The sequence below is a fragment of the Pristiophorus japonicus genome, unplaced genomic scaffold, assembly GCF_044704955.1.
Source record: "Pristiophorus japonicus isolate sPriJap1 unplaced genomic scaffold, sPriJap1.hap1 HAP1_SCAFFOLD_317, whole genome shotgun sequence".
Classification (NCBI taxonomy): domain Eukaryota; kingdom Metazoa; phylum Chordata; class Chondrichthyes; family Pristiophoridae; genus Pristiophorus; species Pristiophorus japonicus.
In genome coordinates, this window is record NW_027252966.1 from 146,982 (window position 1) to 162,031 (window position 15,050).

At 54.9% G+C, this 15,050-nt stretch overlaps 1 protein-coding gene across 1 annotated transcript in view; it reads left to right on the plus strand.

Moving 5' to 3' along the window:
- The window catches only part of trappc14 (trafficking protein particle complex subunit 14), a 92,072-nt gene that overhangs the window by 57,033 nt on the left and 19,989 nt on the right, over nt 1–15,050 (plus strand). The window contains exons 6-10 of the mRNA XM_070872450.1: nt 1,129–1,215; nt 2,473–2,593; nt 5,131–5,278; nt 8,103–8,185; nt 14,262–14,434. Of these exons, the coding sequence (XP_070728551.1) occupies nt 1,129–1,215; nt 2,473–2,593; nt 5,131–5,278; nt 8,103–8,185; nt 14,262–14,434 (612 nt within the window). The remainder of the gene's footprint in view (nt 1–1,128; nt 1,216–2,472; nt 2,594–5,130; nt 5,279–8,102; nt 8,186–14,261; nt 14,435–15,050) is intronic.

Consider the following 15,050-nt stretch of genomic DNA (forward strand, 5'->3'; position numbering starts at 1 on the left):
CGACCTGAAATGGTGTCGGGAGCTAATTCCATCAATTGGACGGGTACTTGGGGATGGGGAACTTACAGGGTTACGGACACAAAGCGGGGGTATGGGGCTAAGCACGACTGCTCTGTCACAGGGCCGGCACAGGGCCGAATGGCCTCCTCCTGTGCTGTAAGTTTCTGGGATTCTCTGATTCTAAATCGCAAGACTAGTTCCGACAGCGCTGCCAGAAACGTGTTTGTTCTCTCGGTGACGTGTATAACTGCAACGTGGTCTCCGGAATGCAAAGCAAAGACATTTATCTGCGATTATAAAGCCAAGTGTGTGGCGGGGGGGGAGGAAAGAAGTGAAATTAGACATGGGACAGAGATGCAAACAGGTGGAATCACCGACCGACAGTTATGAACCACACCTGTACAGTTTTGGTCTCCTAATCTGAGGAAGGACATTCTTGCTATTGAGAGTGTGCAGCGAAGGTTCACCAGACTGATTCTCGGGATGGCAGGACTGACATATGAAGAAAGACTGGATCGACTAGGCTTATATTCACTGGAATTTAGAAGAATGAAAGGGGATCTCATAGAAACATATAAAATTCTGACAGCACTGGACAGATTAGATGCAGGAAGAATGTTCCTGATGTTGGGGAAGTCCAGAACCAGGGGACACCGTCTAAGGATAAGGGGTAAGCCACATAGGACCGAGATGAGGAGAAACTTCTTCACCCAGAGAGTTGTGAACCTGTGCCACAGAAAGTTGTTGAGGCCAGTTCGTCAGATATATTGAAAAGGGAGTTAGATATGGCCCTTACGGCTAAAGGGATCAAGGGGTATGGAGAGAAAGCAGGAAAGGGGTACTGAGGGAGTGATCAGCCATGATCATATTGAATGGTGGTGCAGGCTCGAAGGGCCGAATGGCCTACTCCTGCACCTATTTTCTATGTTTCTGATACTCCGTTCTGTCGGAGTGGAGTACCGGGCGGAGCGAACCAGGCGACCGTTTGGAAACTGCTTGCACTTCCTCCCCCGTCCAATCCAATTTCACTCCCCTACGACTATCCTGCTTGATAATTGTGCACCGAGATTGATTCTAAATCTTGTTTTAATGCATCTTGTACCCCTCCTTCTCTCTCCCCACCCACAGTGAGTACATTGCTAACCGTGCTGCCGCCTCCCACAGTAAAATGTCGACAACTCAACGTGTCCGGGAAACAGCTCACCGTGATTAAAGGTAATGATGCCAATCCGTTGCACTCTGCAGCATAGACATCCCTTTTAAGCCTGCCGATCCTGTATTAAAGACCTTGCGATTTAAAGGTGTCTCACAATCAAAGCACAGACATTATCTTGCACGCTGCTAGAACTGAAGATATTTGAAGTGCACGATACTTCAACCTTCCTCTCCCTTCCCAGATTCCCTCATCAAATGTTGTCCTCCTGTAAAGAGCTTTGGGAGGTTTAACTAGGTTGAAAAGCAATGTGTGAGGAGGACACACAAAATCTGCAAAAGGACGTAGACAGGCTAAGTGAGTGGGCAAAAATTTGGCAGATGGAGTATAATGTTGGAAAGTGTGAGGTCATGCACTTTGGCAGAAAAAAAATCAAAGAGCAAGTTATTATTTAAATGAAGAAAGATTGCAAAGTGCCGCAGTACAGCGGGACCTGGGGGTACTTGTACATGAAACACAAAAGGTTAGTATGCAGGTACAGCAAGTGATCAGGAAGGCCAATGGGATCTTGGCCTTTATTGCAAAGGAGATGGAGTATAAAAGCAGGGAAGTCTTGCTACAGTTATACAGAGTATTGGTGAGGCCACACCTGGAGTACTGCGTGCAGTTCTGATTTCCATATTTAAGAAAGGATATACTTGCTTTGGAGGCAGTTCAGAGAAGGTTCACTCGGTTGATTCCGGAGATGAGGGGGTTGACTTATGAGGAAAGGTTGAGTAGGTTGGACCTCTACTCATTGGAATTCAGAAGAATGAGAGGTAATCTTATCGAAATGTATAAGATTATGAGGTGGATGCAGAGAGGATGTTTCTATTGATGGGGGAGACTAGAACTAGGGGGCATGATCTTAGAATAAGGGGCCACCCATTTAAAACTGAGATGAGGAGAAATTTCTTCTCTGAGGGTTGTAAATCTGTGGAATTCGCTGCCTCAGAGAGCTGTGGAAGCTGGGACATTGAATAAATTTAAAACAGAAATAAACATTTTCTTAGCCAATAAGGGGATAAGGGGTTATGGGGAGCGGGCGGGGAAGTGGAGCTGAGTCCATGATTAGATCAACCATGATCGTATTAAATGGCGGAGAAGGCTCGAGGGGCCGTATGGGCGACTCCTGCTCCATTAATGTTCTTGTGTAAGTGCTATATAAATGCAAGTTGGTGTTGACAATCTGAATGTAACATTTTATCGTGCTTTGGATGCTACAGAACCATGCTCTCTCGCCGTGTGATGAAATGGCTGCATTCTCCTCTCCCCAACAGTGCTAAACACCTCCTCGCAGGAGGAGATCTCGGTCCAGGACGTGCAGATCTTGCCAAACTTCAATGCCAGCTACCTGCCCATGATGCCCGATGGCTCCGTGCTGCTCGTGGATAATGTCTGGTGAGAGCTGTGCGTAATATCCTACTGGGATTTCTGAGGGACTGGGAAGGATGTGGAGAGGAGGCGTGTCGGTTCAGCGGTGCCTCCGGCAACCTTGCCAGTGATTTGCACTTCAAACTGGTCCCGTTGGGTTGGTTTGGGGTGGCAATCGATTTCCTGGTTGTTGTCCAGTGACCTGTGCTGGGTGCCTTCGGGGAGAATCGACCTGCCCTCCCTGTCCAGGCTCAATGTGAGAAGGACGGGTCCTTGAGTTATATTCAAAACTGTGCAGATTCAAGAGGAATAGAATTAAACCTCAAAAGACTCCCAACAGATTTGTCAAACATGATTTCCCTTTCATAAATCCGTGTTGTGACTCTACCCAATCCTATTATTTTCCAAGTGCCCTGTTACCACGTCCTTAATAATAGATTGTTGCATTTTCCCTACTGCTGATGTCAGGCTAACTGGTCTGTAGTTCCCCGTTTTCTCTCCCTCCTTTCTTAAATAGTGGGGTTACATTAGTTACCTTCCAATCTGCGGGAAACATACAAAATTCTTACAGGGATTGACTGGGTAGATGCAGGGAGGATGTTTCCCCCCGGGCTGGGGAGTCTAGAACCAGGGGTCACAGTCTCAGGATAAGGGGCCGGCCATTTAGGACTGAGATGAATTCTCTACCACAGAAAGTTGTTGAGGCCAGTTCATTCGATATATTCAAAAGGGAGTTAGATGTGGCCCTAACGGCTAAAGGGATCATGGGGTATGGAGAGAAAGCAGGAAAGGGATACTGAAGTTGCATGATCAGCCATGATCATATTGAATGGTGGTGCAGGCTCGAATGGCCTACTCCTGCACCTATTTTCTATGTTTCTATAAAGTACTTCACTCAGAGGGTGGTGAACCTTTGAAATTCTCTACCCCAGAGGCTCAGTCTTTGAGTACATTCAAGACAGAGATCGCTAAATTTTTGGACATTAAGGGATATGGGGAACGGGCAGGAAAGTGGAGTTGAGGTTGAAGATCAGCCATGATATTAAATGGCGGAGCAGGCTCAAGGGGCTGAGTGGCCTACTCCTGCTCCTAATTCTTATGTTTTTATTATCACACTTGGAGCACAGTGCACAGTTCTGGTCTCCATGTTACACAAAGGATATAGCAGCACTGGAGAAAATGCAAAAAAAGATGTACAAGGATGATCCCAGAACCGAGAGGTTGTACCTATCGGGAAAGACCCAACAGGCTTGGGGCTCTTGTCTTTAGAAAAGAGAAGGCTGAGGGGTGAGTATTCGAGTATTCCTAACTTGCACCAGGTCCCGTTCACCCCCACCCGGTGCTCACTGACCTACCTCGGCTCCCAGTCTCTCCATGGCCTCGCTCCCCCCACTCTCTTGCCCCCCTTCCCCCCTCCCCAGTCTCTGTAACCTCCTCCGGCCCTATGGTGGGTAGCAGAAGGTTGTGGGTTCAAGTCCCACTCCAGGGACTTGAACACAAAGAATCCAGGCTGACACTCCCGGGGCAGTACTGAGGGAGCGTCGCACTGTCGGAGGGTCAGTACTGAGCGAGCATCGCACTGTCGGAGGAGCAGTACTGAGAGAGTGCCGCACTGTCAGAGGGGCAGTACTGAGGGAGTGCCGCACTGTCGGAGGGGCAGTACTGAGGGAGCATCGCACTGTTGGAGGAGCAGTACTGAGAGAGTGCCGCACTGTCAGAGGGGCAGTACTGAGGGAGTGCCGCACTGTCGGAGGGGCAGTACTGAGGGAGCGCCGCACTGTCGGAGGAGCAGTACTGAGGGAGCGCCGCACTGTCGGAAGGGTAGTGCTGAGAGAGCGCACTGTCGGAGGGGCAGTATTGAGGGAGTGCCACACTGTCGGAGGTTCCGTCTTTCAGATGAGACATTAAACCGAGGCCCCCATCTGCCCCCTCAGGTGGATATAAAAGATCCCACGGCACTATTTTGAATAAGAGCAGGGGAGTTATCCCTGGTATCCTGGCCAATATTTTTATCTCTCAATCAAAATAACATAAAAAACAGATTATCTGGTTATTATGACATTGCTGTGTGTGGGAGCTTGCTGTGCGCAAATTGTGTTTCCCGCATTACAACAGTGACTGCACTCCAAAGCTACTTTATTGGCTGTAAAGCGCTTTAAGACGTCAGGTGGTCGTGAAAGGCGCTATAGAAATGCAAGTCTTTTTACAACTGTCAGATATCTGCGCTTCTCCAATTCTGCCCTCCTGAGCATCCCCCTGATTTCCATCACTCCACCATCGGTGGCCGTGCCTTCTGTTGCCTGGGCCCCAAGCTCTGGAACTCCCTCCCTAAACCTCTCTGCCTCTCTCTCCTCCTTTAAGACCCTCCTTAAAACCTGCTTCAGTGACCCTGTCCTAATATCTCCTTATGCGGCTCGGTGTCAAATTTTGTCTGATAACGCTCCTGTGAAGCGCCTTGGGACGTTTACTGTGTTAACGGCGCTATATAAATGCAGGTTGTTGATGTTGGGTTCGGTGTGGTGACGGTTGGTTTGAACGTGTCTGCCGCTGGTTTTTCCCCGCAGCCACCAGTCGGGCGATGTGTCCATCGCCTCGTTCTACAGGATGGACGGCAAATCCAGCCACCTCCCCGTCAAGCTCAGCGCCCTGGAGGAGCAAGCCTTCCTCTTTCAGCTACAGGTCAACGAGCGGCCCCAGCAGGACACCAAGGAGGTAGGGCACGCGTGGGAGGGAGGGCACCGGAGGGAGGGAAGGAGGGCACGTGAGGGAGGGAGGGCACGCGTGGGAGGGAGGGCACCGGAGGGAGGGAGGGAGGGCACGCGAGGGAGGGAGGGCACGCGTGGGAGGGAGGGAGATACGCGAGGGAGGGAGGGCATGCGTGGGAGGGAGGGCACGCGAGGGAGGGAGGGCGATACGCGAGGGAGGGCGATACGCGAGGGAGGGCGATACGCGAGGGAGGGCGATACGCGAGGGAGGGAGATGCGCGAGGGAGGGAGATGCGCGAGGGAGGGAGATGCGCGAGGGAGGGAGATGCGCGAGGGAGGGAGATGCGCGAGGGAGGGAGGGCACCGGAGGGAGAGAGGGAGGGAGATACGTGAGGGAGGGAGGGCATGCGTGGGAGGGATGGAGGGAGGGAGTTGGGTTCGCAAGAGAGGTAGGGCACGCGAGGGAGGGAGGGCATGGGACGGCACACGAGGGAGGGGACGCTCGCGAGGGAGGAAGGGAGGGCACGCTCGGGAGGGGAGGGAGGGCATGCGAGGGGAGGGGGGGGGGAGGTAGGGCACGCAAGGGAGGGAGAGAGGGAAGTACGGCATGCGAGGGAGGGTGGGTTGACTTCATGTGGAGAAAGGAAAGGTTACTGTAACCGATTCTGTGCAGTAGGAACATTTCCAAGCGGATTGGGAAAGGGACAGAGTACGTACCTGTTTCGGGGACAGCACAGGTACATGGTCCGAATGGAGAAAGGGGTTTGGGAATGGGACAGAGTGGATACATGTTTCATTTAAAGTGCAAACATTCTCCCTGTCCCGGAGTGGGTGGGCCAGATCATTTGACCGTTTCACACAAGGGAGCGTAGATGCAGAGATGGAGGATATACCGCAACAGGTGCACGTGCGTGGCTGGTTTTCTGTCTGTTTGCGAGACAGAGGGCCAACCGCTAAGGAATGCGCTCGGGGTTACGGATGAAGAAAGAAACGAGTGATCAGTTGGAACAAGGTGAGGCTATTCAGCTCCTCGAGCCCGTTCCGCCATTCTGATCGATGATGGCTGCTGTGCACCTCGACTCCATTTACCCGCCTTCGACCTGTATCCCTCGATACCCTTACCCAACAAACATCTATCCAACTCAGACTTGGAGAGACCTTAAACCCAGGCCCTGTCTGCCCTCACAGGCTGGTGTAAAAGGTCCCACAGCCACTATTTGGAAGAAGAGCATGGGAGTTCTCCCAGTGTCCTGGGCCAATATTTATCCCTCAATCAGCTGCTGCAACAGATTATTTGATCATTACTTCATTGCTGTTTGTGGGAGCTTGCTGTGCGCAATTTGGCTGCCCGCGTTTCCTACGTCACAACAGTGACTCATGCTCAAAATCATGAAGGGTTTCGATAGAGTAGATCGAGAGAAACTGTTCCCATTGGTGGAAGGATCGGGAACCAGAGGGACACAGATTTAAGGCGATTGGCAGAAGAACCGAAGGCGACACGAGGGAAAACGTTTTTACACAGCGAGTGTTTGGAACGCATTGCCTCAGAAGGGCAATGGATATTGATTCAATTGTAGCCTTCAAAAGGGAATTGGATATGTGCTTGGAGAAAAACTTGAGGGATATGGAGAAAGAGCGGGGAGTGGGACTAACGGGATTGCGCTTTAAAAGATCCGGTGCACTCGATGGGCCGAATGGCCTCCTGTGCTGTACTGTTGTATGGTTCTACAAATTGACCCCCAGTATCTGCAGCCCTTTGGGGGAGGGAGTTCCAGATCTCCACTACCCTTCCAGTGTAAAAGCAGCTTCATGGAGACCCTTTGCCAACCAGCGGCCAGAGACCCCCAACAGCCTGCTTCTCTAGGATGAAGCTGAACCCAAGTCGTGGATCCGGGGAGCGGCATGGCACAGCAGGAGGCCACTCGGCCCATCGTGACCCTGCCGGGCCTTCTGAAAGGAGGCAGTTCAGAGAAGGTTCACTCGGTTCATTCCTGAGATGAAGGGGTTGTCTTATGAAGGAAGGTTGAGCAGGTTGGGCCTGTGCTCATTGGAGTTTAGAAGAATGAGAGGTGATCTTATTGAAACGTAAAAGATTCTGAGGGGGCTGGACAGGGTAGATGCAGAGAGGATATTTCCCTTCGTGGGGGAATCTAGAACTAGGGGGCATGGTTTCAGAATAAGGGGCCGCCTGTTGACAGTGAACCAAGGATCTCAAATTCAGCGTAACCTAAAGAAAGACAGACATCGCATTTATATAGCGTCTTTCAAGACCATTGGATGTCTAAAAAGAACTTTACAGCCAATTAAGTACTTATGGAGTGTAGTCACTGTTGTAATGTGGGAAACGCGGCAGCCAATTTGTGCACAGCAAGCTCCCACACACAGCGATGTGATAATGACCCGGATAATCTGTTTCAGTGATGTTGGTTGAGGGATAAATATTGGCCCCAGGACACCGGGGAGAACTCCCCTGCTCTTCTTCCAAATAGTGCCGTGGGATCTTTTACACCCACCCGAGAGAGCAGAGGGGGCCTGATAGAGTTTACAGCTCAGAAACAGGCCATTGGTGTTTATGCTCCACACGAGCCCCCTTATTCGTGCATGGTGACTGTGTGGTGTGGGGCAGGCTCGACAGGGCAGGTGTCCTTTCCTCCCGCTCCATTCTGCAGCTTAAACGATTGGGTAAGTATTAACCGAGTGGGTGTGGAACGATATATTCAGCTTGCTGTTCCGATTTAGGGGGTGCTAGACCCTCGGGCACTCTGTAATGTCGGGTCAAAATGTCAACGATGACCTGTCCCTCTTTCCTGTGTTTTAAAAAATGCAATTAGGGTCTGGAAGTGCCATTGACTGCGATAGTCCGCTGGTCCACCACTAACCTGCCTCCCGGCAACAAGATCTACACACATTACAGGTAGGTGTCCGAGCACAGCACCCCCCGCGTTACACAGCACCCCCTGCGTCCCGAGTTACACAGCACGTCCCGCGTTAAACAGCACCCCCCGCGTTACACAGCACCCCCCGCGTCCCGCGTTACACAGCACCCCCCCGCGTCCCGTGTTACACAGCACGTCCCGCGTTACACAGCACCCCCCCGCGTCCCGCGTTACACAGCACGTCCCGCGTTACACAGCACGTCCCGCATCCCGCGTTACACAGCACGTCCCACATTACACAGCAGTCCCGCGTTACACAGCACCCCCGCGTCCCGCTTTACACAGCACCCCTCGCGTCCCGCGTTACACAGCACGTCCCGCGTTACACAGCACCCCCGCGTCCTGCGTTACACAGCACCCCCCGCGTCCCACGTTACACAGCACCCCCGCGTCCAGCGTTACACAGCACGCTCCGCGTTACCCAGCACGCTCCGCGTTACACAATACCCCCGCGTTACACAATACCCCCGCGTTACACAATACCCCCGCGTGGTTACACAGCACCCCCGCATCCCGCGTTACACAGCATCCACCGCGTCCCGCGTTACACAGCACCCCCGCGTCCCGCGTTACACAGCACCCCCAACAGCAAGGCTACGTTTCAGGATTTATTGCTTTGTGAGGAGATCGGGTTTTTATACACAGGCTGATTCCCTACGCTCGGGGTGTGTGGGGAAACGGGGTGATGGTCACCCGTCGTCCTATTGGTCAGGGGGGCGGCTGGGCAGTTCTCCAGGCCTGGGGGACATCCCTTTCCACCCTCCCCTATCCATCTTCCCCTCGCCTCCCTCCCTTCCCCTCACCTCCTCCTCCCTCCCTTCCCCTCTCCTCCCCTCTCCTCCCCCTCTCCCTCTCCTCCCCCCCTCCCCCTCTCCTCCCCCCCTCCCCCTCTCCTCCCCCTCTCCTCCCCCTCTCCTCCCACCTCCCCCTCTCCTCCCCTCTCTCCTCCCCTCCCCTCCCCTCTCTCCTCCCCTCCCCCCTCTCTCCTCTCCTCCCCTCCCCCCTCTCTCCTCTCCTCCCCTCCCCCCTCTCTCCTCTCCTCCCCTCCCCCCTCTCTCCTCTCCTCCCCTCCCCCCTCTCTCCTCTCCTCCCCTCCCCCCTCTCTCCTCTCCTCCCCTCCCCCTCTCTCCTCTCCTCCCCTCCCCCCTCTTCTCCCCTCCCCCCTCTTCTCTCTCCCCTCCCCCCCTCTCCTCTCCCCCCCTCCTCTCCTCCCCTCTCTCCTCTCCTCGCCTCCCCCCTCTCTCCTCCCCTCCCCCCTCCCTCCACCCTCCTCCCCTCCCCCTCCTCCCATTCCCCCTCTCTCCTCCCCTCTCCCCTCTCTCCTCTCCTCCCCTGCCCCCTCTCTCCTCCCCTGCCCCCTCTCTCCTCCCCTGCCCCCTCTCTCCTCCCCTGCCCCCTCTCTCCTCCCCTGCCCCCTCTCTCCTCCCCTGCCCCCTCTCTCCTCCCCTGCCCCCTCTCTCCTCCCCTGCCCCCTCTCTCCTCCCCTGCCCCCTCTCTCCTCCCCTGCCCCCTCTCTCCTCCCCTGCCCCCTCTCTCCTCCCCTGCCCCCTCTCTCCTCCCCTGCCCCCTCTCTCCTCCCCTGCCCCCTCTCTCCTCCCCTGCCCCCTCTCTCCTCCCCTGCCCCCTCTCTCCTCTCTCCCCTGCCCCCTCTCTCCTCCCCTGCCCCCTCTCTCCTCCCCTGCCCCCTCTCTCCTCCCCTGCCCCCTCTCTCCTCCCCTCCCCCTCTCTCCTCCCCTCCCCCTCTCTCCTCCCCTGCCCCCTCTCTCCTCCCCTGCCCCCTCTCTCCTCCCCTGCCCCCTCTCTCCTCCCCTGCCCCCACTCTCCTCCCCTGCCCCCTCTCTCCTCCCCTGCCCCCTCTCTCCTCCCCTGCCCCCTCTCTCCTCCCCTGCCCCCTCTCTCCTCCCCTGCCCCCTCTCTCCTCCCCTGCCCCCCTCTCTCCTCCCCTGCCCCCTCTCTCCTCCCCTCCCCCTCTCTCCTCCCCTCTCTCCTCCACTCCCCTGCCCCCTCTCTCCTCCACTCCCCTGCCCCCTCTCTCCTCCACTCCCCTGCCCCCTCTCTCCTCCACTCCCCTGCCCCCTCTCTCCTCCACTCCCCTGCCCCCTCTCTCCTCCACTCCCCTGCCCCCTCTCTCCTCCACTCCCCTGCCCCCTCTCTCCTCCCCTCCCCTGCCCCCTCTCTCCTCTCCTCCCCTGCCCCCTCTCTCCTCCCCTGCCCCCTCTCTCCTCCCCTGCCCCCTCTCTCCTCCCCTGCCCCCTCTCTCCTCCCCTGCCCCCTCTCTCCTCCGCTGCCCCCTCTCTCCTCCCCTGCCCCCTCTCTCCTCCCCTGCCCCCCTCTCTCCTCCCCTCCCCCCTCTCTCCTCCCCTCCCCCCTCTCTCCTCCCCTCTCTCCTCCACTCCCCTGCCCCCTCTCTCCTCCACTCCCCTGCCCCCTCTCTCCTCCACTCCCCTGCCCCCTCTCTCCTCCACTCCCCTGCCCCCTCTCTCCTCCACTCCCCTGCCCCCTCTCTCCTCCCCTCCCCTGCCCCCTCTCTCCTCCCCTCCCCTGCCCCCTCTCTCCTCCCCTCCCCTGCCCCCTCTCTCCTCCCCTCCCCTGCCCCCTCTCTCCTCCCCTCCCCTGCCCCCTCTCTCCTCCCCTCCCCTGCCCCCTCTCTCCTCCCCTCCCCTGCCCCCTCTCTCCTCCCCTCCCCTGCCCCCTCTCTCCTCCCCTCCCCTCCCCCTCTCTCCTCCCCTCCCCTCCCCCTCTCTCCTCCCCTCCCTCCTCTCTCCTCCCCTCCCCCCTCTCTCCTCCCCTCCCCCCTCTCTCCTCCCCTCCCCCCTCTCTCCTCCCCTCCCCCCTCCCCCCCCGCTCCTCCCCTCCCCCCTCTCCCTCCTCTCCCTCCTGACTTGTGCGGTGTAGGTGGCGGAGAGACTTTGGGGAGTGGGGAGTCGAGGCAGTCGCTGTACAATACGCAGCCCCCTGACCTGCTTCGGTTGCCAGCGTATTGATGTGACGGCTCCAGCTGACACTGCGGTCTCTCCAGTGCTGAGCAAAGTGTTCCCGCACACAGCAACGGGCAGTGGGTGCACTGCACCACCCTGTGCTAGTTCCTGGGATTACACCCACGGTCTGGATCACGATGGGAGGGAATGCTGGACCAACGAGCTGTGTTCCAGTACCTGTGAGCAGCAGTGGTACACGGACTGGGAGCAGGTCGCCTGCCTGCCTGGTGGTGTGGTTGGTGAGAAGTGTCGCTGAGAACAGGATGGGGACCATACCCGGTAGGACTACCTACCAAACAAATCAACTCCCCTCAGAAGTAACTTGCTGTATGCGTTTGAGAAGTGATAAGGGACCCAGGAACAGGAGGAGGCCATTCAGCCCCTCGAGCCTGTTCCGCCATTCATTCAAATTGCGGCTGATCTGTGTCTTAACTCCATCTACCCGCCTTGATTCCATAAACCCTTAATACCCTTACCCAACAAAAATTCATCTATCTCAGTTTTGACATTTTCAATTGACCCCTGGTCTCAACAGCCTTTTGGGGGATAGAGTTGGAGATTCCCACTGCCCTTTGTGTGAAGAAGTGTTTCCTGACATCACCCCTGGCTCTAATGTTAAGGGTATAACCTCCTTGTTCTGCTCTCCCCCCGCCAGAGGGAATGTTTATTTTCTCTTTCTACCTCATCAAATCCTTCAATCATCTTAAACACTGGAAGTGGCATACAAATTGGCCAGAAATAGCAGCGAACCCGGGGACTGGGAGAAATTTAGAACTCAGCAGAGGAGGACAAAGGGTTTGATTAGGGCAGGGAAAATAGAGTACGAGAAGAAGCTTGCAGGGAATATTAAGACGGATTGCAAAAGTTTCTATAGATATGTAAAGAGAAAAAGGTTAGTAAAGACAAATGTAGGTCCCCTGCAGTCAGAATCAGGGGAAGTCATAACGGGGAACAAAGAAATGGCAGACCAATTGAACAAGTACTTTGGTTCGGTATTCACTAAGGAGGACACAAACAACCTTCCGGATATAAAAGGGGTCAGAGGGTCTAGTAAGGGGAAGGAACTGAGGGAAATCTTTATTAGTCGGGAAATTGTGTTGGGAAAATTGATGGGATTGAAGGCCGATAAATCCCCAGGACCTGATGGACTGCATCCCAGAGTACTTAAGGAGGTGGCCTTGGAAATAGCGGATGCATTGACAGTCATTTTCCAACATTCCATTGACTCTGGATCAGTTCCTATGGAGTGGAGGGTAGCCAATGTAACCCCACTTTTTAAAAAAGGAGGGAGAGAGAAAACAGGGAATTATAGACCGGTCAGCCTGACCTCAGTAGTGGGTAAAATGATGGAATCAATTATTAAGGATGTCATAGCAGTGCATTTGGAAAGAGGTGACATGATAGGTCCAAGTCAGCATGGATTTGTGAAAGGGAAATCATGCTTGACAAATCTGGAATTTTTTGAGGATGTTTCCAGTAGAGTGGACAAGGGAGAACCAGTTGATGTGGTACATTTGGACTTTCAGAAGGCTTTCGACAAGGTCCCACACAAGAGATTAATGTGCAAAGTTAAAGCACATGGGATTGGGGGTAGTGTGCTGACGTGGATTGAGAACTGGTTGTCAGACAGGAAGCAAAGAGTAGGAGTAAATGGGTACTTTTCAGAATGGCAGGCAGTGACTAGTGGGGTACCGCAAGGTTCTGTGTTGGGACCCCAGCTGTTTACACTGTACATTAATGATTTAGATGAGGGGATTAAATGTAGTATCTCCAAATTTGCAGATGACACTAAGTTGGGTGGCAGTGTGAGCTGCGAGGAGGATGCTATGAGGCTGCAAAGTGACTTGGTTAGGTGAGTGGGCAAATGCATGGCAGATGAAGTATAATGTGGATAAATGTGAGGTTATCCACTTTGGTGGTAAAAACAGAGAGACAGACTATTATCTGAATGGTGACAGATTAGGAAAAGGGGAGGTGCAACGAGACCTGGGTGTCATGGTACATCAGTCATTGAAGGTTGGCATGCAGGTACAGCAGGCGGTTAAGAAAGCAAATGGCATGTTGGCCTTCATAGCGAGGGGATTTGAGTACAGGGGCAGGGAGGTGTTGCTACAGTTGTATAGGGCCTTGGTGAGGCCACACCTGGAGTATTGTGTACAGTTTTTGTCTCCTAACTTGAGGAAGGACATTCTTGCTATTGAGGGAGTGCAGCGAAGGTTCACCAGACTGATTCCCGGGATGGCGGGACTGACCTATCAAGAAAGACTGGATCAACTGGGCTTGTATTCACTGGAGTTCAGAAGAATGAGAGGGAACCTCATAGAAACGTTTAAAATTCTGACGGGGTTAGACAGGTTAGATGCGGGAAGAATGTTCCCGATGTTGGGGAAGTCCAGAACCAGGGGTCACAGTCTAAGGATAAGGGGTAAGCCATTTAGGACCGAGATGAGGAGAAACTTCTTCACCCAGAGAGTGGTGAACCTGTGGAATTCTCTACCACAGAAAGTTGTTGAGGCCAATTCACTAAATATATTCAAAAGGGAGTTAGATGAAGTCCTTACTACTGGGGGATCAAGGGGTATGGCGAGAAAGCAGGAATGGGGTACTGAAGTTGCATGTTCAGCCATGAACTCATTGAATGGCGATGCAGGCTCGAAGGGCCGAATGGCCTACTCCTGCACCTACTTTCTATGTTTCTATATTTGGCAGCCTGGAACTCCCTCCCTAACAGCACTGTGGGAGCACCTTCACCACACGGACTGCAGCGGTTCAAGAAGGGGGCTCACCACCACCTTCTCGAGGGGCAATTAGGGATGGGCAATAAATGCCGGCCTTGGCCAGCGACGCCCACATCCCAGGAACGGATAAAAAACCCACCACATTTCGATCTCCGCTGACTCTTCGATATCCATGCTCCATAAATGCAGCCAGCCTTTTCTCGATGTGTAGTTTGCGGTTTTATCATTTCCCCTTTACGTGTACTGGTTGGGTGAAGTCAGGAGGTTTGTTAGAAAGGATTGCAGGGAGGTTTTGAGATATTTACTGCGTCATTGATGTCGTTTTCCCCTTCAATCAGGCTGCCAAACATCCAGCTCGACCGGCCCAAGTTTGTGATGATGGCGTCGTGCGAGTCGCCGGTTTCCGTGTACAAGCGGTTCACCGTCAAATACACGCTGCTCAACAACCTGCAGGACTTCCTGGCGGTGCGCCTGGTGTGGACACCAGAGAGTGCCCTCAGCGCACAGGCGGGTGAGTAATCATGGGCGGGAGAGCAACGGTGCGCGGCGGGCGCGAGAGTGACGGGTCACGGCGGACGGGGGAGTAATGGTGTGCAGCGGACGGGAGAGTAACGGCGCGCGGCGGGCGGGAGAGTAACAGCGGGCGGCGGGCGGGAGAGTAACGGCGGGCGGGAGAGTAACGGTGGGCGGGGAGTAATGGTGCGCGGCGGGCGGGAGAGTAACGGCGGGCGGGAGAGTAGCGGCGGGCGGGAGAGTAACGGCGGGCGGGAGAGTAACGGCGGGCGGGAGAGTAACGGCGGGCGGGAGAGTAACGGCGGGCGGGAGAGTAACGGCGGGCGGGAGAGTAACGGCGGGCGGGAGAGTAACGGCGGGCGGGAGAGTAACGGCGGGCGGGAGAGTAACGGTGGGCGGCGGGCGGGAGAGTAACGGTGGGCGGCGGGCGGGAGAGTAACGGCGGGCGGGAGAGTAACGGCGGGCGGCGGGCAGGAGACTAATGAGAGGTGATCTCATTGAAACGTATAAAAGTCTTAAGGGGATTGACAGGGTAGATGCTGGGAGGATGTTTCCCCCGGGGCTGGGGAGTCTAGAACCAGGGGTCACAGTCTCAGGATAAGGGGTCGGCCCTT